Raw genomic sequence first — 22,262 nt, 5'->3', positions numbered from 1 at the left:
TCGGACTTAAAAAAAAAAATATTTTGCATTAACCATTGGAACTTATGGTCGTTAGAGTTAAGAGAAAAGCGCTGCTCTTTTAGCCTATGTTCGTGTAATTTTTATTCGGATTTAAAAAATAAATAATAATTTGCGTTAACCTTTGCAATTTATGGGATCTATACAATAACATTCATAGCTCTTATTGTTTTCGAGATCTCAGTGGTTATAGACACGAGATCGACTTATCTAGGGTTCCTGACAGAGAATACCGGATTTATTAGGTCAATGTGATTAGATATGTTCGATATGAAAATGGTTCTTATTTTTTTTGTTAGACAAATTGAAGTATATGTCTTTACAAGGGCTGGGACGATACCACAGTTGACTGTTTTATCTAATCTCTGGAGCCAATAAAATTATACATCATCTTAACACAATTATAATAGAAAATAAAATACGACAATTGCGGAACTCAATTAAAGCGTTCCTCCTTGTTTTTATTAGTGTTTGTGGTGAATGATTTGATATTTTTCTACAATGTCCCATTGCTAATGCAACCATTCCATTGAATTTTTATCCTTAATTTTTATTTGCAGTGATTTTCCTTTTCGATTTTCACCCAGCCTGTTGCCTTCAGTACACGCCCCATCGCACCATGTTTTAAATGCGCATTCTGCTATTGTGGGAGTAAACTCCAAACAAGACTGTGGCGTTCAGGACACAACAACGAATAATAGATATCCAAGGTATGATTAACAACATTGCATTTTTATACATTTTTATTTCATTTTAATACTCCATTAATATATTTTTTGCTGTATTACGCTGCTTTATTGCTTTTAAAGCAAGTATTAGACATATTATTACTCTGGTATTGAACTCTATATCAAGTAAACTTTTGCGAATGATACCTTCTTTTAATTAATGTGGTAATTTTTCTATCGATCTTTTAACTTTATTTGTATTTCTCATTTACTATGCTTTTGACATACTAATTCAGTGGGTGGGTAATTTACATCCGCCATCTTTAATTTACCAATGGCTTTCTTTAATGCACATATTCACATATACAGGCACACGTTACAAATAGACAGAATTCGGATTATATATAAACACTCTCATTGGTCCCCTCTCACTGATATAGCGCTTGCGCATATATCACCATCCCCTAAAATAAAGCACGTTCGAATTTCATTACCCCTAACTTTGAAATTCTGACTCATTCAGTTTAAAAATTGTCCATGAATTATTTTACCAGAATTTATATGTTAAAATTATGTTATTACGCGGAAAGTAGAAATTCGTGTTTGCTAAAACCCTTCCACTTATGTTCCACACTATTGCAAATGTCACTTCAATTATGATTTTGAATTGTGCGAAAAATGTAAAGATTTCCTTATTAGGAAAACATTTTACATTTCCATTAACCAAGTTAAATTTAGATTCAAAAGCGATATTGTTCTTGATGAAGATTATGTTACAGGAAGGATCAGAATTGCTAGTCGAGTCAATCAAGCCTTTATACATTTTTAAGTTTGATTACGAATATTATTATACCGGTTACTCGAAAGTAAAAAAGTATGTTTTCGTTGAAAAATTTGTAATAGAAAAAAGAAAGCGTTTTCGATTAAATAAAGTTAATAGACATGTCTTCCTGTATAAACACATAATGCTGGAATTTTTGGAATTATAGTGAACAAAAAATGGGGATTAAGCACTAAGGTTCTACAGCCGCTTATCTCTATTTTCAGCATCTTTACACGTTTATTGATACAAAGGATCTCCGAAACTAAAAGAGCTAAAAAATTGACTTAGCTATTAACTAATAGCTAGCCCATTGTGGATTCATTATCCCCACTCTAACATCCACTAACCGCAAAAAAATGAGGCGCCCATAAATTTAAGTACTATTGCTTTGGTTTGACCTTATATACTAATTTTTAGTCGTCACCTAATAATGATCCAAATAGTTTTTAAAACGGGAATATTTTTAGTAACGTACTGCCAGTTAAAAAGCAACGAGTATATGGTAATGGCTATTGAGGCGTACCCTCATGTTGTATGTATTACTTATTCTTTTGACTTTTTTACACTATCTTCACTATCTGTGCTTTTTAAATCTAAGTGAAATAATGTTAATTATCTTTTGTACAGTGTTTGCTTATGCTAAAAATGTAATGGAGAAAATACACAGTGGGGCTTTCATCTAGAAACAATTTGAATAAATGGCAACGTGCACTATTTAGGATCAAGCTTGATATGTCTTTTTTAGTCATCATATTATTTGATAAGGAAGGATTTAAAACAGTAATGCTTGATGGCATTATTAAACTATATTTAAGTTCTGACTTAATATTTATTATTTAATTTGAAAAAAATTGAGTGTAGTTTTTTTATATCAATTATTATACTCGGCACACTTATAGAGTATGTGACAGGTAGTTGGTAGACGAGCCTATAAGGTTGAGTGGATCACAATATAATGGTTTTTTATTTTTTAAAACCAAGAAAATATTTAAAACAAACTTTAAAAACAAATTTAGTAATGGTTTATTAAACCTTATTTAGTTACATATTCATAGAGTTATATATATTTCAGTTTTATTTTAAGTTGAAAACAAATCAAGCAAAAACGGAAACATCTCAAAATTTTCGTTACATCAATATTCTGTTTCACCTTATGTATCTAAGAAATATCGGATACCCGTAACTCTGTAGCCAAAAAAGGCAACTAGTTATTTAAAAAATTATATAAATATATGGCTTTGTGTAAAATGTCTGTTGCATGGCAGATGGCGCCATTAACATTCCTATTGTTTGCAGTGTAATCGGGGTTTAAAGCGCCATCTAGCGGTTGGCGGTAAACATACATATAGGAAACGGGTATCTGATAATCGGGCATAAAATATACTATTTTGTACCTTTTTAATTTGTTTATTAAGTCTAATGCCATTTAAACTGGCGAAGAAAGTAAGTAGGTGACTACATTCACAAAGAACGTAGGAATTTTCAGGTCAGGTTCTCAATGTAATTTGTACGTAAAATATTCATACATGTAAGTAACCATGTAAACAAACATGTAAAGACCTTTCAATGCGTACATTTTTAGATATGTGTATGTATATATATATTTTTATAAAAATCTTAATGTAATGTTTAAACATTTTGTTTCGGTTAATGAACAAAATGTCTTAATTTTTAAAATATTGTTAAAATTTGTCTGAAACGAGGCTCTATAATATAATGGTTCTGTTTAAAATGAGGGCGTGCGCAATAGCTCTTGCGCAATCATTATAATTCATCTTCGCTCTACCTCACTCGGATAGATGTCGGACATCTACATCGTTAAGTTTTATTTTTAATGGGCGAAAGAGAGTAATTCGAATACTGTTGTGGCAGAATATACAATTTTGCGAAAATCTTTATAAGCCAATAATTTAAAAAAGCGATTCTAAAAAATATGAATATAAAAAATTTCTTTTAAAATATTTTAAACCCGTATTGCCCGTTGGAAAACTATACAAACAAAATACGATAAAAGCAACTGGGTGTAGTTATTAATATTATTGAAATAACAAAAATGTTAAAACGTTCTAGCACAATGTGTGCTTTACAACAATAGCAATTAAGTGTTTAAAATTTTTAAAATGAGAAATTAAACATTAAAAATTGTTTAAAGAATGACTAATAAATGTTTTACATTTATCTTACCTTGTCCCTTATACGTAAGGGTTTTAAATACCAGAAGGTGGTCGATATGTATGCATTGAGGGGGCTTTAACGTAACGACAAATATCATTTCGGATAAATATATTAAATACATAAACTACCCAAACACGTCAATGTCTGGCTTAGCAACAGGCGGGCAACAGGATAACTGGTACAACACTCGACTTTCGAATTAATGTATGGGACCTAAACTAAATGAATATAATTTTAATGATAATCTTAAACATTTTTAATAACTAATATATACTAATAAACAATGGACTTTATAACGTACAACAAAAAACTTATTGATTTTAATTCAATATTATTATATATATTATTACTCAATTTATAAAAAGTAAACACTTAAGAATATACAAATTTTACATTTACATTTTTCATAAGGAGCTAGTAATTTAATGTGTTTTATAAATCTTCTGAATTAAACGATTAATTTTATTTGAGAAAAAAACATATTTAAGGAACTTAGGAAATTTAATGAAAATGTAATTTAAACCCAATTTGCTTTACAAGCTTTATTTACCTTTCATAATAATTAACTATAACTGCAGACCTAATAACTATGATAATAGGCTAATCTTTAGCCAACACAAAACTGATCTTAACATATCAGAATAATAAAATTCCTATAATGCAAAACTGTGTAACATCCGATAGTGGAAGGGCGTCGGACTTAAAAGACTTAATCATTAACGCAAATGATAAATGTGAGGAAGAACTACAAAACAAACACAATTCAAAATCATCTAATGTTTTAAAAACAGATAAGCACTCAGTTGATAATACTTATGATCAATATAAGATATTACCTAACAATATTATCACCCTAAATAAATGCAATGCATTGGAAAAAAACGTTGTTGTTCCATCAAATAACACAGCCGGAATGGCAGCGTTGGTTTCCGAACTGCTGTTACGCCATCCGAAAGCTATATCTCAGCATAGTCAAACAAAACAAGAAGCGGAAAGCTGTCAGGAAGATTTTTTTCGCAATCGAAGTGAACTATTTTCATGCATATACACTAATAATTTGCTAAGTCAGCAGAAATGCTCGCAGCAACAACTTTTGGCTGCACAACTTTTTTATGCTCAGCTTTTTCATTCACAATCAACAGAACAGGATTCCGGTTGGGAGAAATCTATCAAAAAAGCTATTAACATGGTTCATTATTCAGGGTTAAAAAAACCCATGATATTCCAAGATGAAATTCCAACTGCTTCATCGTCGGAAGATAGTAATAACAATATTGAGTTAATTAATGATACCGAAAATTGCTTCAGATGCGGCGATAAATCTTTTTTTGATTTTTCTAAAGGTCATCGATGTCAAGGAACTCTACAAAAAAATATGCAAGACTTGGAAAATTGTAATCATATTTTAAATACCGCACTGGACTTAAAGTTAAACAATGAAGCTCAATGCACAGATGGGTATAACCTACAACATACTTGTGAATTTATCCGAGAGCATAAAAAAGTTCTTATAGACGTAAAAAATGGTCTCGAGAAACTTTCTGTACTATCAGCAAAATTTAAAAAAAGTCTGAGTTTACGTCAATCTCAGATCGATGTAAATATTGGTATTGATTCAGCTCTTGAAGCGACTGTTGGAAGACAAATAGATGGAAATTGCAAGTCAATTAAAAGCGTGTTAGGACAAGTGAAACGACTTTATAATCAATGGAACAGTGCTGAACTCTATTACCTCCGGAGCTTACAACGATTAGGACTTTCATCAGAAGAAGGCTCTGAATTTATTCCCACGCCAACGCATACCATTATGGCTTTGGCTGCAATAGCATTATCCGATGGAAGTGATCTTTTGACTAAGAAAACTAGCATTTTTAATTCCAAGCATCTGGATATTGAACGCGACCTAGATTTTTTTTCAACTTTATCAAACCCAAAAACACTAAACGAAGAGGAGGATGTAATACAACTCACCTCGTCGAGAGTAGCTAGCTCCACTCCTGATGCATACAGTGATACAATGAAAAGCGATTGCGAAGAATCCATTTTAACTCCCTCTTGTATATGGCACACGAACAAACGAAGCTTTAGTCGTAAAGAGGAGGTAGAACATTGCACCACAGCAGCTGAGATAATTTTAGAATATGCTTCGTTGTCTTCATCATCTAATACAAATAACCTACGCATGCCTGATACTTTCGCATCTTCTTCAAACTTTATTGATGCCTGTGAAAATTTTAATGCTACAACACCAACCCCTATAATATTAAATAATAATAATAACCGAGAAGTTTCTGCTGTGTCAATCAACACTGACCCTCCATTTTTCTCTGAGTTTTCCACTGCACCATCTACACCTTCAACAAGTAGTAATAGTGGCTGTTCGACTGGAATAACTTCAGGGATATTTGGATTGAGTCACAATCGAAGAAAACCAAGACTCGCAAGGCGAATCGAAACTCTGACTTCAGAATCTTCGAAATCGAATATAAAAAAACTAAACTGTGATCAGGATTTGACTTACCAAAGTAAAATATTGCCATTACTTGCGACAACAGCAAATTCGTCGACTTCAATTTCTCAAATCATTACTTCAAATAAATGTTCTGTATTGAAATCGAAGGAACGTCACATAACCAATATTTTCAACGCGTTGACTGCTAATAATAGATTAAACGAGGCTGAAGTAATGCCAATGGTAGACGTCCCATACGACTTAAGTATTGGATCCAAAATAAAACACATGTAATTTTAAACAGCTTTTCTCTAATTAAGTTAAGTATTTAATTTATGGAAACTTTTATCAATATATTTATAATTTTCATTTCCTAGAAAAAAAATATTTGACATCGAACCACTTATATATATCTTAACTTCCATACAGGAATTGACAAACATGAATAGATATAAATTTAAACCATTTATGTTCCTTTTGTCAAAGCTCGAAGAAATATGTTTAAAAATATTAAAGCTGATATCCCATAAATTAAAATAAAAATGTGGAACTTCATAAGAAAATTAAAAAATATAAATAAATAAAAATTACAAAATCTCAATTAATATTTAAATTTAGAATTTCATTACAAAATAATTAAATTTGGATGTGTAATAAGTTTTTTTGAACTATTTTTTTGTTATCCAGTAATCCTATCTAAGACAGTTAAAAACATTGAGTCAGGTTTAAATCTAGCTAAATTAGATAGAAATAATACATATATTAAAGAAATAAAAAAGTTTTTAGGAACGCCATTTGACTAGATTTTAAAGCAGCAGTCACCGAATTTCAAAACAAAAAAAGGACGGTTAAGTCGTTTAAAAGTACTCTGAAAGTAAAAACTAATTTATCTGTGATCCATTTACTTTAGATTAAAATAGAAAAAAACTTGTTTAAACACAGATCAGAATATGGAAACGATTAATTTTCTTTGCGATTTTTTTTATGACATTATGTTAAATGTTAATTAAAAACGTAATAGCAAATACTACATATTTTATGTTTTAATTTTCAGGAATCTGGATACAAAACCGTCATCGAATACGCAATCAAACGATTCTAAGGACTCAGTAAATGATAAAAAGAAACCTCATATCAAGAAACCACTTAATGCTTTTATGCTCTATATGAAAGAAATGCGTGCTAAAGTTGTTGCCGAATGTACACTAAAAGAATCGGCTGCCATTAATCAGATTTTAGGGAGACGGGTAAGATAATCAGTAACTCAATTTTTGTAATATGTATACGTAAGTAAGTTTCATCCGAATTTTACTGTGATTAGTAAATTTTTCGGATCTGTTAAGCGATCAATTTCGAAACACAAAGAAAATTCTAAAAAAATTTGATTTAATTTACATTTGAAATATTAAATCTAACTAATGTAGAAATATACAATTTTTGGAAAGCATACCAAAATTTGAAAAACTTCTAATGGATTACCTTATTAATAATACTTTTGTAGTGGCACGAACTTTCCCGCGAAGAACAAAGCAAATATTACGAAAAAGCTCGACAAGAGCGTCAATTGCATATGGAATTGTATCCGGGGTGGAGCGCACGAGATAACTATGGTTACGTGTCAAAAAAAAAAAAGCGTAAAAAAGACAGATCGACAACGGATTCGGGAGGTATTGCACAAAATTATCAAAATGTTAACTACCCTTTATTTTATTGCATTTCATATTTATATTATTTCATTTAATCACTTACACACATACAAGTTAAAGCACACATCTAACATCAACAACTAACCTACCTAAATTAGAAAAGTAAAATAGAAAATGCTTTTATGTAATTTTTGTAAATATTCAAATTTTATTGAAATATTGTAAGGAGAAAAGCTAAAAATATTATACGAATGGAAGTCCACTTTGAAGATAAACATTTTTTTCAGAATTAAAGATAGATTAGACGTGTTTTAACAATAGTTAGTCAATGTAAAAATATGTAGTAATACTAATATATTTGTAAATCAAGATCTTTAAACTAATCTTTATTTTAACTTTGATATTAGTTTAGCTTTGTGAAAAAATACAAATTTCAAAAGTGTTTCAGTGCATCGGTTCCCTTTAATATTCGTATATTCTGATTTCATAAAGTCGTTTTATGCAGTCCTGGCATTAGGAATAAAAATACTTTCTAATAAAGATTTAATTAAACACAATAACACATTTTTACGAACACAGACACAATTATTAAGTTGCACTAGATTACAGCCAATTAGCGTGTTATAATAATTAAAGAATAAATGTATGAAAGAATATAATATAATGTTCTTGGGAACATTTATTTGCATTCACTGATTTGTTCCAATCTATTTTCATTTAAAGTAAACTAAAGAGAAAGGAAAGGCAATGTGGAATATATTAAAAATATAAAAAAATTGTATTGTATAAAATTTAATCAAATTAATTAATTAATTAATTGATACTAGCGATTGGCTGTAATGTTATTAGTCAGAAAATTGGCAAAGGTAACTAAAAAGAATTGTATAAGCAAACGAAACATAATATTTTGTTACAAGTTTTATTTTAATCAACTCTTTGCTTAAGAATCTGGCAAGCGACGGTTAATTTTCCAAAATGGGTATCTGGATTGAAATTGGTAAAAGCATGCGCCCGAAACCGTGTTTAAGATCGATCAGTTCAAGCTTTTTAAAACATTGTGGAATCAAAAAGCCATTTTCTTAAATGTCGTTTTTATATTATACCAACCTAATATAGATATGCATATGTATTAAATATAATTTAATTTTATCCGAATTGGTAGTTTTTTGAAAAATAAATATTAAGGGAAAGGTATAATAATTAAGACAAAGCGTGGTTAGCCCCTGTCCGGGGGTAATATATTTGAACACATACAAATTAAACAGCTTTTTTTGCCAACGGTTGTATTCATTTTTTTTTTTTTTGCATATTATACTTGTACTTACTTTTTTATTTAAATTAAAGTAATTAAAAAGTGGACTTTTTTTTCCGTAAATTTCAATGAAGCTAACGAAATTAAGGAAACGATACTAATTATTCGTATACCTATTACTCATAGCGTAAAAAGGTATAATATATTCGTAACATGTAACAAGTAGAAGGAAGCGCGTCCAAACCTATAAAATATAAATATATTAATTAGGATCAATAGTCTATTGGATTTATCGATGACTTTCTGTCATAACATATTAGTCATATAAATGTGGGACGCCCACTTCGTTAATTTTTATACAATAATATATAAATCAATTCTTTTTGGCACATCCTTAAAATTTGTAAGTTTTTCATATTATAGATTCTTTTAGTAAATATTAAATATTACGTCTCGATGAAAATTGTAAAGATGTTTGCAATTTGTTTTTACTTATATATTATTTTTATATATATTTAAAACTATCAAATCTTTTGGCAAATATAATATTATTGTTCGCGTATATTTTTTAAGTATGCCGGAAATAAAATATATTACATATATATGTATAAATATAGATATATTCTGGCTATAAGGTGTAGGAAATTACCTTATTGTACTCGTTGAAAAGTATGTAAGCAGAAGGAAGCGTTTGGGTCCCCATAATATATGTATATTCTTGGTCAATATAAAAAGGCTAGTCGAATTTGCCAGGTCCGTCTGTTCGTACGTCTGTCCGTCCGTCCGTCCGTCTGTTGTCTATCTGTCTGCTGAGATCTCAGAAACTATACAAGACACAAACGTGGTATTAAGTATTAAGGATTTTTATTTCAGCATCCTGCCTGCGTCCGCTCTAACGCCTTCTAATCATGAAAAACGAAATTCGCTGAGATCTCAGGAACTATAAGAGCTAGAAAGTTTGGAATAAGAATGTATTTTTGTGTGCACATAGTACTTTCAAATCCACTCTGATAACCTTATCCTTTCATTTTATATATTTCCATGAATATAATTATATAGATAATATAGATAAGATTTTTCATGAATATTATTATATATTCATGTTCGTGTAAGACAAATGATAAAATCAAACAATATTTGTAACACAATTCGGTGAATTAAGCTTGCGCTGTGCAGTCATTTCTAAAATGTGTATTCTTAGGCCCAACTTTCCAATAGCTCCCGAGAAATGCACATTCTAATGGTTAGAGGGACATACATGGGCAAGTTGACTTGGCTATTGATCTTGATAAAGACTATATAGGGTCGGAAAATATAATATTTAATTCAATAGGGTTCCGTTAGTTTGGTTACATCCGGGTTTTATTGAAGCTTGTAAAACTTATTTTAAATTATTTTGATAATTTAAATAAAAATAAGCAAGAATTGTAAAAATATAAATATTTAAGATTTAATAGGGTTCCTTTAATTTATTTACAACCGGCTTATTATCAGCCTTGTAAGGCCTATTTTTTTAAATTAACCTGGCAATTTTTAAGAAAATATAACAGTTCCCTTCATCTCAATGCCTACATGGTTAGACAGATGATCACGGCACGTGGTATTCACTGTTAATAATAATAAAATGTAGATGCAGAAAAGGTTTTAAAATGATATTTTAAATTCATTTTATTCTTTCCTTCTTTTAAATCTTTGAAACCATGTAATGCAGAACCTTAACCCTCATGTGTTGAAATCAGGGCTGTGAACTTATCCAAGCCGGAAACTAGCTTTTTTAATATATATCAAACAAGCTTATTTCGGTATAGTTAATTTAACAGCAATTCCTAACTTTGGTCGAATGCCAAATTTATGGCGTTCAAAGCCCTGGTAAAACACATATATACGTATAAGCAAAACATTGACATTGCTGAATATGTATTACATAATTTCGATACATTTTGCATATTATATTATATATTACATTTTCGCGAAACATCGCCATTTTCCCACACCCAGTGGCATGCCTTGGGTCGTGAAGAGCAGGCGAAGTATTACGAGTTGGCGCGAAGGGAACGACAACTGCACATGCAAATGTATCCCGATTGGAGCTCTCGTACAAATGCCTCTCGGGGGAAAAAAAGGAAGCGGAAGCAAGATCCCAATGACGGAGGTTAGATACATTTTCTATTGTACGAAATAAAAACAGTTTATATAAGACCAAAAATGTTAATTAAATATGAACAACATCAAATATAAGAAATTTTATAGAGACCATTGGTAAATGAAATGTTAAATTAAATAAGAAAACCATGTGTATATATTATAAATTCATTACATGCTTATTTATTGATATGTACCCAATGAATATCAAATTTGAATTTGCAAAAATGAATTTAAAAAAAATTATTTTAGTTTTTATTCAAAATTAAATAATTCTAAAATGGCATAGAAAACTTTTATATATAACATATTTATTAGTAGCATGAAAATATAAACAAAATATCATATTCAAAAATGAATGAATTGTAGAAAAAACGTGTAGTAATCTTTTAATTTAAGTAAATAGACTTATGCATGTATTTATTGTGTAATGTTTTGTTAAAAAGGCAAGGTTCATTAAATAGTTAAGCAAAAAGATATCACTTTCTAATTTGGTACGCTCTCAGTGCATAAATTTCTTGTTTATTTATTTTAATATATAAGTTTAACGTGGAAATAACCCATATTCGTTTTTGTTTAAACTCGTAATAAAATTATTTAGTTTTTAATAAAAAGCTTACTAACAGATTACTAACATTTTATAAAATAATATAAATTTTATTATATTTTTATATTTTAATTGACTCCACTTCTCTAGGCAATAATATGAAAAAATGCAGAGCCCGGTTTGGACTGGATCAACAGAATCAATGGTGCAAACCATGCAGGTATGTTTCAGCTTTTATGGTGTACATTTGTTTTTCAATTTTTTTTACAAACTATACTGCAAGGATATTACAAGATTCACGCAACGATTCTAAATTCTTCAGTTTTACAATACATAATTATAAAATATAGATTTAAATCCCTTATTTTATTAATTATGTTATCTCAAAGAGTATTGCGGTGTAGAGAAACCAAATGCCATCCAAATACTGTATTCGCTGCAGATTTTTCATATCTTATAGAACAGAGGGTATGTTTTATTCGTTTAAATGTATGTAACATGTAAACGAAATTATTTTGACCAACCGTTGTCCAATATATTATTATATCTGTGATTCTCCTTTGCTTTTCAGTACAACATTATAACACTGTTATTTTCTAAAACTAAAAAGTTCCTTTATTATTAGGCATAAATGTTTCAACATTTAGAGAAGTCAAAATTATGATGCAGAGTTGGTAATTGAATTGTTTGGTACATAAATAATTATTACCAAACAAATATTTTATTAAGTGAAACCAAAACATATACTTCAATATTGTAGACGCTGGATGATTAAACTACCTCGACCTGGGGTAGCTCTACATTCACACATGTATTCTTTATACCAAAGTCGATTGAGCCATGTCCGTCTGTCCCTTCGTCCGTCCGTATGAACGCTGAGATCCCAGGAACTATAAAAGATACAAAGATGAGATTAAGAATGAACATTATTGACGTCCAGTGATAGTGACGTCACTGGCCATGCGAGGCCTTATAACCTAAATTTCTTCATAAATAGCGAAATAGTGTTCCGATTTAAAAAATTGATAAATTGATAGATATTAACAAAAATATATCATACAAGGTTAAACGAAGACATACACTATAATATTACGGACACCACAGTTTTCCGCGGTTTGTGGGCGGTAGAGTGGGCGTGGCCTGATAAAAACTAGGGGCAAGTTGCAGTGGCATCCAAAATACGTATTCTTCAGCACAACTTTCTAGCTCTTATAGTACCCAAATTTTTCGAATTTTTGGGTTTTCTTGTTTTGTGAGCTTTAGAGTGGGCGTGGCCGGATAATGGTAAGATAATAAAATGCGCTGCCATCTAAGCATTCAACTTTCTAGCTCTAATAGTTCCTGAGATTTCAGCATGACAGAATGCTGAAATAAAGTTGTGCTGCGTAGGGATCTAAAAAATCTTCATGCTTAATCTGAAGTTTGCATCTCTTATAGTTTATTTATATATATACTTTTTAGGATCGGAAACGCTTCTTCTATCTGTTACATACTTTTCAATGAATCTAGTATACCCTTTTACTCTACGAGTAACGGGTATTATTAAATTGACTAAGTGACAAAAATATTATATATAAATATTAAAAAATATCGGAGAAAAATTACTTGTGAAGATTTTAAGTTTATTAAAAAAAAAAAGTCGTTGCTCTTTATTGAAATAAACTTGCGCTTCAGGTCTCAGCGTTCATCCGGACAGACATACGGAGCTTTCTTGAAGATAATATTTTATAGTCATTAACAAATGCAAAATAGATTGTTCATCATGTATCCCCCTATTAAAAATATTAATCTTATCAACGCCCTGCTTTAATTCGACTTTGGGACAACATATTTCTTACATGTTTACATATATTTATATAATATTCTTGGGAATATGGTTTATGTTCGTTGCTATCTATTGCTTTTTGAAAACAAGAAACATCTATGAGCTTTTAATGTCTTGCGTGAGTTTTGTGTAAATTAAGTAAAATGCACTTATTAGAACTACTATGAAATTGTTCACACTTAAACACATTGACCAAACAACAAAGGTATACACAACTATTTTAACAAGAAATGGTATCAGTATAGACACGACGACGATAATTAATAATTGCACGAACTGGAACCCTTTAGAATACCTAATAAGATCTTTAACCTTGTAAGTGGAATTTATTTGGTCTTTATATTTTTTATATTATTCATATGTTAATATATTCATATATCTTATAGGTTTTTTTGTACAATGTTTTTTTTTTGGTCAGGTAACTTTATCTCCATTGTATATTAACTTTGACTTCAGTATTAAATCTGGTAAATAGGAATTGAGAATTTGCGCTCACATTTTGAATAAAGAAACAATATTCGGCAGTTGTATTTTGTAGATAGATATGTTATTATTATTATTCTTCTTTTTTTTTTTTGTCGAAATTTTGATGATTTAATATTTAACTCTTAAAACTAAACTTTTAATCCTTCTGCGTGAAGGAATTATATACAAATTTTAACGGGTGTAACATTAAGGTATAACAAGAAGTTTCGCGTGGTTTGCCAGTTATTTAGTTTGTATATAAACATTTTCTCATTGTCATACTCAGGAATTTAGAAGTCTAAAGGCGTTCAAAAAAGGATACGTTTTAACTATTTCAGTTGAGTGCAGTTTGTCAAAATGTCGGAATAATCGACTATAACGTACTTATATCCTATTTAAAACGTAATATATTAGATTAGTTAATACAATCATTTCATGTTTTTGAGTACACATTTTCCCTTTTCAATACTGACGGTTTACATTATTTTTGACTTTTTATTAAATCTCGCCTTGACCAAATAATTAAGTCCCAATTTGGGTGTAATTTCATCTGTAAGCAACAATGGGAGCAGCGTTGGCATCACCAATAATGCAACACCCAACAGCATTGGTGTTGGTATGTTGGCACCTATAGTAAGTGGAATAGGGGGTACGGTTATGTTGCCCAACTCGTCATCTTCGTCCTCCTCATCATCCACCTCGTCTTCTCATAAACATGTACAATTGATGGCTGCCAGTAATGGAAACGCAGTAGCATCTTTAAATGGCTTAACAGTTACAGCTGGAGGAGGTGGTGGTGCAGCTAGCGCATGTTCACAACAACTGTCGCCTCAGGCACCACCGACGTATGTCAATTTGTAGATCCCGGTTAATGAATGGAGCAGCGAAATAAAAAAACATCTGACGATCCAGGAATAGATAAACTGAACCACGATGACAAGTTCTTAAAATTGCTTCAACATACAAACCAGTAAATAACAAATTAAACAAATCAACCAAATGCATATCAGGGTTTACAAATTAGCTTTTGTTTATGTATAAAGCCTTATATACATGTATTTATTGCATGAATTCTTTTTATAATATTTTTTAGTTGCAAGACTTTAAAAAAGATCTTACTTAAAAGAAAATTAGTAGTACGAACGTTAAAACTTATATGTTCTTTTCACAAGATTGCAATATATAAATATGAATTCGCTTTTGCCTTCGGACTAACTATCTTTTTTTAATAACCCGTAAATCGTGCTTTCTTAGGGTAAGGGTTATAAGACTGTTAGGAAGCACAAAATTTGCTCTCTCGATGTAAAACTTATATTTTCAACCGACAAATTATTACATAGTAAATAGTTTTTACCCAAATTTAAAAAAAAGTTATGGATGTGTCGGATAAAAAATTTGAATTGTTGTCACAAAGAAAGAGCTTTAAATTTTAGGACTATATAAAAAGATACCAGCTGGAGTTTTAAGAATTCGTAGTTTCGTAGTTAGTTTATCAATATTTCAATCGGCAAAATATAATATCTGACTAATAAAAATCATAAAAATCCTCCTTCGTCACTTCTAAAGGTGACAGAATCAAAAGACGAATCATTGTGGTACATTATTTCTTTTAAATTAAAAGATTATTGATTAGTCAAAAACTGTTTTATTTTCTGCAGTTACAAGATGTTTGGCGTATTTCCGTATTTAGAGAAACTTATTGAGGTATTCTAGTAGAACACAACAACACAACTATAGCAAAATAGGTCGATACAAATGTTTTTATAATGAAATTTTTAAAAAAATTTCTAATAGTTTATTTATTTTAGTTTAGTTTTTTTATTATGTTTATTAGGAATTGATATTTTTTAAAAACTTATAAACATACAAAAAATGAGAAAAAAAAACTCTAAGTGTATAAATTATTTTGTTTTAAAACCCTTGTCAGCAATGACGCCAGCACAAAGTCACTGCATTAAATCCTCTAAATGTTGGCATATTTCCGGTAAAATACTGAACATGTTTCCTCCATGTTATACATTAGTTTTTAATTGAATAGATATTTTTGATATCGAATTCTCGCAACTGAGCAAGATTAATTCATTATATGGAAAGAGATTTTTAAGCTGCTTTCGAGATTTTTTCTGCTCTTGGTTGAAAGGAATGAAAAAATAAGATATTGGCTCAAATAACACCAGTATTGTAACATTTAATTTTTCTTGCGTATTGCAATGAAGTTGAATGAAGAAATGTTTTATGAGGTATGTAAACAACAAAAGGCAAACAAGATTATTATCCAACATAACATAAAATTAGTAAATACTAAGCATTGAAGTGAGAACTCAGACTCGTACACAATTTTGTTCGTTGATGTAAATGCATCTGGAAGGAAACCGCTCAAAAGAATTAAGTTAAGATTACATGCATTTTTATTGCGGTCATTTTTTTTATTTTTTATTTAAGACCTGTTATCTATTTTTATTAAGAATTACATTGTTTTTTGTTCTCATTTTAGTATATTCATTCTTATCAAATACTTACAAAAGCAAAATTAAGTTTAAAGTGTTTTTGAAAAATATACGATATATAATACAATTTTAGTGAAATTGCCAATTAATTATTTATTATTAGCTTGTTTTATAGTACACTTTCTCGTGACTCACCTCAAATCGTAATCGAATAGCAAATTTTGAAAATTTTGGTGTAATTTTAATGTTTAAAGTTAATTTTTTAAGGTTTTCATAACTATAAGCGGCTATTTCAATTATTTTTTTAATAGTTAATTTTTTAAAAAAATATTATTTCAGATCTGTGCGTATTCGTAAACTAATCATGTTATGCGTCTGTCCGTTTCTACCCTAAGTAATTTCTCAGTTGATATTATGCTATTACCAAACATTTAATTTACTCCAAACAATGTGCCATAACTGGTATTACGTTAATTCTGTGATTTCTTTTTTGTCTTGCTTTTAATGATTTGATAGCACTCTGATTTTATATTGGGTATATTTATTTAGTTTCAGTTGAATTTTTATAGAACGCACATGTATAAGAAGAATATGGAAACTGCGCCTTTAATAGAACTATTTAAAACAAATTAATTTTAACACTAAACATTTTGAATCAATTCACAAATTTTCTTTCTACATCAACAAGTATAAAAAAAGCAGGTGATATGTGTATTTGCACATACATGCACGTAATGTATTTTAACAGCAAGTAATGCTAGTAGTCATGTTCAGGGTTGAGATCTCCAAAAACCTAAAAATGGGTTTCCGGACTGTTTCAAGCTATGAGCTAAATTAAATAATAGTTCTGTTTCATTTTATGATTGAGTGGCTTGAGAAAACTAAAAAAGCTGAGTGAGCTTGTAATTAGAATCCAATTTGAACGTCTACATCGCAATATAAACTCCTTAGTCGGCGTTAGCTTTGTATCGCTTTCATCATTATTGTGTTATGACGTTTGTGGATAAAAATGATTTTGCAATGGAAATTTTAATAGTATATTTAAGAAAATATGAAACTCCATAATTATTTTGTCAGATATTTAACAATACCCATTCCCAAACTGCATATAAATATTTTTACAAATATTAAATACCACGAGAGTTTCAGCCCAGAATAATAAATACTACTGTAAGCAAAAATTTGTTTGTTATATAAATTCGTTTTGTAAAATGAAAAATCTTTACTTATTCTTATAAATCAATTTTATCAATTTAAGCCAACGTTTTTTTTTTTAAATTCTCGAAACATATGCACAACAGTTCCTTTTCGGAATAATTATCAGCATTTTTTTAAATTCAGCTTTTATCTCAATGAAGCCAAAACTCACTAATTCCTTCACTTCACTTTTAACGTGTTGATCGTCTGTTCGCGTCGATAGTTTTCCGGAGAGGTACAAGTCATTAACACGTCCCTAAACCTCTTTGAAGTCTTCAACGTTTCCTCAGTCGAAACTTCATTTGACAAACAAAATTTGATGGCACGTCAGATATTGTAAAAATCGAAAAGTTGGTCATTTGATAAACACAACCGTAAATATATTACTGATAATAACATCGCCCAAATGTCATTAGCAGTTATGCCAATTCAAGAAAAAAGAAGTAGACCAAAATTTTAAGACAGAAAAGATTAAATTAAAAACTTTCTTTTATTTTGCTCACAGTAGTATATTTTTAAAATATTTAAATTTAATGTTACAATTGAATAGGCATGTAATGAAATGTAATAATATATGAATTTATTTTTGTTTGTGATTTTTGGTCTTGCAAAATTTTATGGCATGAATTCTTTATTTTGTGTGTATATATTATACGGAATGAACAAGTTTATGTAGAGCAAATTTCTTACTTATATTTATTTGATTTTTATTTTACATAGACGCAAAAAGAAATGCATTCGTTATATGGAAGCACTGAATGAAAACGGGACCACCGAAGACGGTAGCGGTATTGATGATCACGAAAGCCAGCTAAGTGATGATGACGATGACGAGTACGACGATGATAAACTAGCCGGAAGTTGTGGAAGTGCTGATGGGAATAATAAAATAAAAGATGATGACACCGAGTCCCTAAACCAATCTATGCCCAGCCCAGGATGTTTTAGCGGATTGTCCAGTCTGCAGAGCCCATCCACAACAATCAGCTTGGCAAGCCCAATTAACATGAATATCAACCCAACAACTAACGTTATATTCCCTGCCGCCAATAATTCACTTTTGATCGTCAGTGCAGAGCAACCACAACAACGGTCTACATCTGTGTCCACATCAGGATCGAGTAGTGGATCAACTAGTAGTATAAGCACTACCCCGAATACCTCAAGTACAGTGTCGCCAGTTACAAATACAACAGGTCCGTCTCCAAGTTCATCTCATGAAAGAGCCATGATGCTTGGAAATCGATTTAGTCATTTGGGAATGGGGTTAAGCCCACCAGTAGTTAGCACAAGTAGCAGTAAACCGGAACCATTTTTTCAACCGCATCCCGCATATAATAATGCTATATTTTCATTGCCGTCGATTGGCAATAGTAACTTAAACAATTCTTCAATGCCAAACATTTCTCGAAACCCTATTGGCGCTAATCCTCGGGATATTAATAATCCCCTTAGCATCAATCAGTTAACTAAAAGACGTGAATATCCAAATGTTGAACTGACTGAAGATAGTGAATCACATACTATTGTCGCTCATGCCGCTACGTCTATAATTCATCATGTAGCAGCGCACCGTACGAACCACTCGCTTTTAAATAGAAGCTTTAGCCAACATTTCCATCAAAAGTTAACGAACCATATGGAAACAGCTAAGATAAGTGAGTCGAAATTGTTGTCCGTAAGTACTCATTCTGTAAATGGCAGTGAATGCCATAAGTCATCTGATCCGCAAAAAAAATCATCTAACACGACTTCAAGCGCAGGCGCTTCAGAACATGGTGTCATTAGCGTTTCATAAACGATTTGATTCAAATTAATTCGATTATTTATAGGTATATGAGAAAATAATTCAATTAAATAAAAGTGCAATAATTAATTTTCTCGACCCCCATCGCCATCTTATGAAACCAGAGGCCATTAAAATACTAGTGCCAAGACTTACATCGCAATATTTCCTTTTTATATTTAAACTTGAAATAAAATCACAGAATATACACTGACTTTTGGGATTCTTACACAAAAAATTGTTAACAATTACTCCAATGAGGCCAACCATTAATGTTTATTCAGATTATTTGAAATCGAATTCCGAGCTAGGCAATGCCAAATGGAATAAACAAACAATGAAAATTTAATCAGCACCGTTGATGTTAGCACATACACCATTTGAGTTTATTTAAGACCTATCTGATGCATTTTAGTTTGTTGCAATTTCAATTTATTTGAAAAATAGTATGTTTTTTACGAGAAATCTTTTTAGCGGGAACTTTAAACAATTAAACAATTTAAACAGTTAAATACTTTTAATTATTTTATAACATAGCCATTCGATTTCCTAATTCCAAATATAGCCTCAAGCCATCGTATCCTGTTAGTAACACCAAACTAACTGTTGAAAAAAGACATGTTTTAGCCTTGAGATGTATTTTCTGAAAAGTTAAAAGTTTTCTTTCATTTTAATAAATTTTTTGTACCCTAATATATATGTTACTAAGATGTGAAACTCTATATATCAGAATACCAGCAGAATATAAAACCATTTAATTTGTCAGTTTTTTCCATATTTACTTTCTAACTAATACTTCATACTTTCTTTGATCCTTATAGGTTTTTTCGGTTTTGGTTTTCTTTAATATAAATTATATTTATCATTTGCAATTTAAAACAAAAGAAAATTAAAAAATCTAAAACGGTTTTAAATCAAACGAATTATTTATTTCCTTTTAGTATGCAAACACGCTAAAGAATTTGGAAGGTTTTGACCACTATATTGGCGTTTTTGTTCAATAAATCGCAGAAAGCAACACATGTATTGGATAGAAAAGTTTTTAATAAATGTTAATTTTAATCCACTAGTTAATCACGATATTTTACCGTTATTATCCTGAGGTTAGCGACTTATGCTAAAAATGATCATTTATTATATTTGAACTTTAGATTTTTGTTTTTACAATTTTTTTTAAATTATTCTTTGGGTACATTTATTTGTTTGACTTACTTACACTGAAGTAAAGAATGGTGTGCACTGAAACACTAATTTAACAACTTAAACATGTTCACAATTTCGTTTGTATTATGTTTTCTGAAAGTGTTGTTAAAAACTTTATATTTCTTGCAAAAACCTCTTTTGTTTTATCACATCTCACCTTAAAACCTTAAGTATAAGTATTAATATTAATAAAACAATGTTGTAAGTTATACCCTAATATATATGTTACTCAGATGTGAAATTCTATATATCAGAATATCAGCAGAATATAAAACCGTCTAATTAGTCAGTTTTTTCCAAATTCACTTTCTTACTAATACTTCATATATTCTTTTTTTTCCTTATAGGTTTAATACTAAAGATTATTGAAATTGGCTTTGATTACTTTTATTTTAACCGAAATTTTGATATCAAAATCTATACCAAGTCTAAAATCTTAAAACATCTTTTATAAGCTTTGTTTGTTAATATCGGTTAACTGTTCACAATATTGTTATTCATAGACTGAAATTATTCGCATAACATCACATAGTTTGGAATATTAATATTGATTAGATGCAAATAGTATGCTAAATTTAATTCATATATTGTTCAGAAATTATATATGGATCAATATATGTTATATATACATATATATATATATATATATATCAATAATAAATAGCATGTAAATAGGTAACTTTTTCTCATTGAAAGTACTGATAACGCCTACGAATTTATTGACCATAAGACCTGATAGCTACTATTTCATAAAAAGCTTAACTTTTTATGAAATATAATTTGTACAATTTTATTTTCTGTATTAAATATTAGGTATAACTTAAACAAACTTAGGTATGAACACCCATAAATTGATATGCACTTTTTGCTAGTCCTCATTCAGTTATTAAACTTTTATTAAATTATATAAATATGTAATAATGCCGTTTATTATTACACGTTTATGCACAATTTAGTATATTATATGCAGTATGCCCTGACATCCTATCTATAGCCTACCCTTAAAATACATATCTCCGATTTAGTAAGTCTTTGACAATTTGAATTAATTATGCTAAAAACGCAAATTAGATCTGGAGCCTTATGTAAATCCATAGCATTCAAAACATATATTAAAACACAAATAAAAATATTGGTATGTAATTTACTTATGAATTGGTTAATTAGACAAAACATTCTACATACAGGGGTATTGCATTATACCCAATAAAACTGAAAATACCTTTTCAATGCGAATCAATGCGTATACGAGACCTTGAAAGACTCTTAAAATCAATTTTGGAATACAATCACACTTTTTTACTTCCTTTATGGCCTCAAAATAATCTGAAAGATATTACTCCGTTTAAATAGTTTTTAATATCATTATATTGTCAGAAATGTACAAATAAGTTCTTGGGTACATCAACAGCGCAGTCAAACAAAATATGCAAGATCTATAAACTATGGTTTATAAGTAAAGTTTTAATTTTCTTAGAATCAAAAATTTATATGATTTTGTTTTCAATAGAGTAATTGACACCCGGTCGATTTTTTATAACAATAGTTGGAAAAAAATTATAGCTGACATAAAAACTATCCCTAAATATATTTTTACAAAGTATTTATAAACTGGC

The 22,262-nt window shown here is 29.8% G+C and overlaps 1 protein-coding gene across 14 annotated transcripts in view; it reads left to right on the top strand.

Annotated features, from left to right (window-relative positions):
- The window catches only part of LOC108108824 (protein pangolin, isoforms A/H/I/S), a 36,440-nt gene extending 14,651 nt beyond the window's left edge, over nucleotides 1-21,789 (top strand). For 8 of the 14 annotated variants that reach the window (XM_041818618.1, XM_041818617.1, XM_041818619.1 and 5 more), the window contains 5 exons: nucleotides 579-728; nucleotides 7,191-7,383; nucleotides 7,638-7,803; nucleotides 11,874-11,943; nucleotides 18,378-21,789. In XM_041818618.1, the coding sequence (XP_041674552.1) occupies nucleotides 579-728; nucleotides 7,191-7,383; nucleotides 7,638-7,803; nucleotides 11,874-11,943; nucleotides 18,378-19,455 (1,657 nt within the window). In that variant the 3' untranslated portion in view covers nucleotides 19,456-21,789. Of the gene's footprint in view, nucleotides 1-578; nucleotides 729-2,599; nucleotides 6,427-7,190; nucleotides 7,384-7,637; nucleotides 7,804-11,032; nucleotides 11,187-11,873; nucleotides 11,944-14,540; nucleotides 14,984-18,377 lie in introns of those variants that run through there. The other 6 variants (XM_017217042.2, XR_005993840.1, XM_041818621.1 and 3 more) reach the window with 6 other exon arrangements.
- Nucleotides 21,790-22,262: the final 473 nt, after the last annotated feature.

This window comes from Drosophila eugracilis, unplaced genomic scaffold (assembly GCF_018153835.1).
Source record: "Drosophila eugracilis isolate 14026-0451.02 unplaced genomic scaffold, ASM1815383v1 contig_341, whole genome shotgun sequence".
NCBI lineage: Eukaryota > Metazoa > Arthropoda > Insecta > Diptera > Drosophilidae > Drosophila > Drosophila eugracilis.
This window is presented reverse-complemented; position numbering and strand designations above follow the sequence as displayed.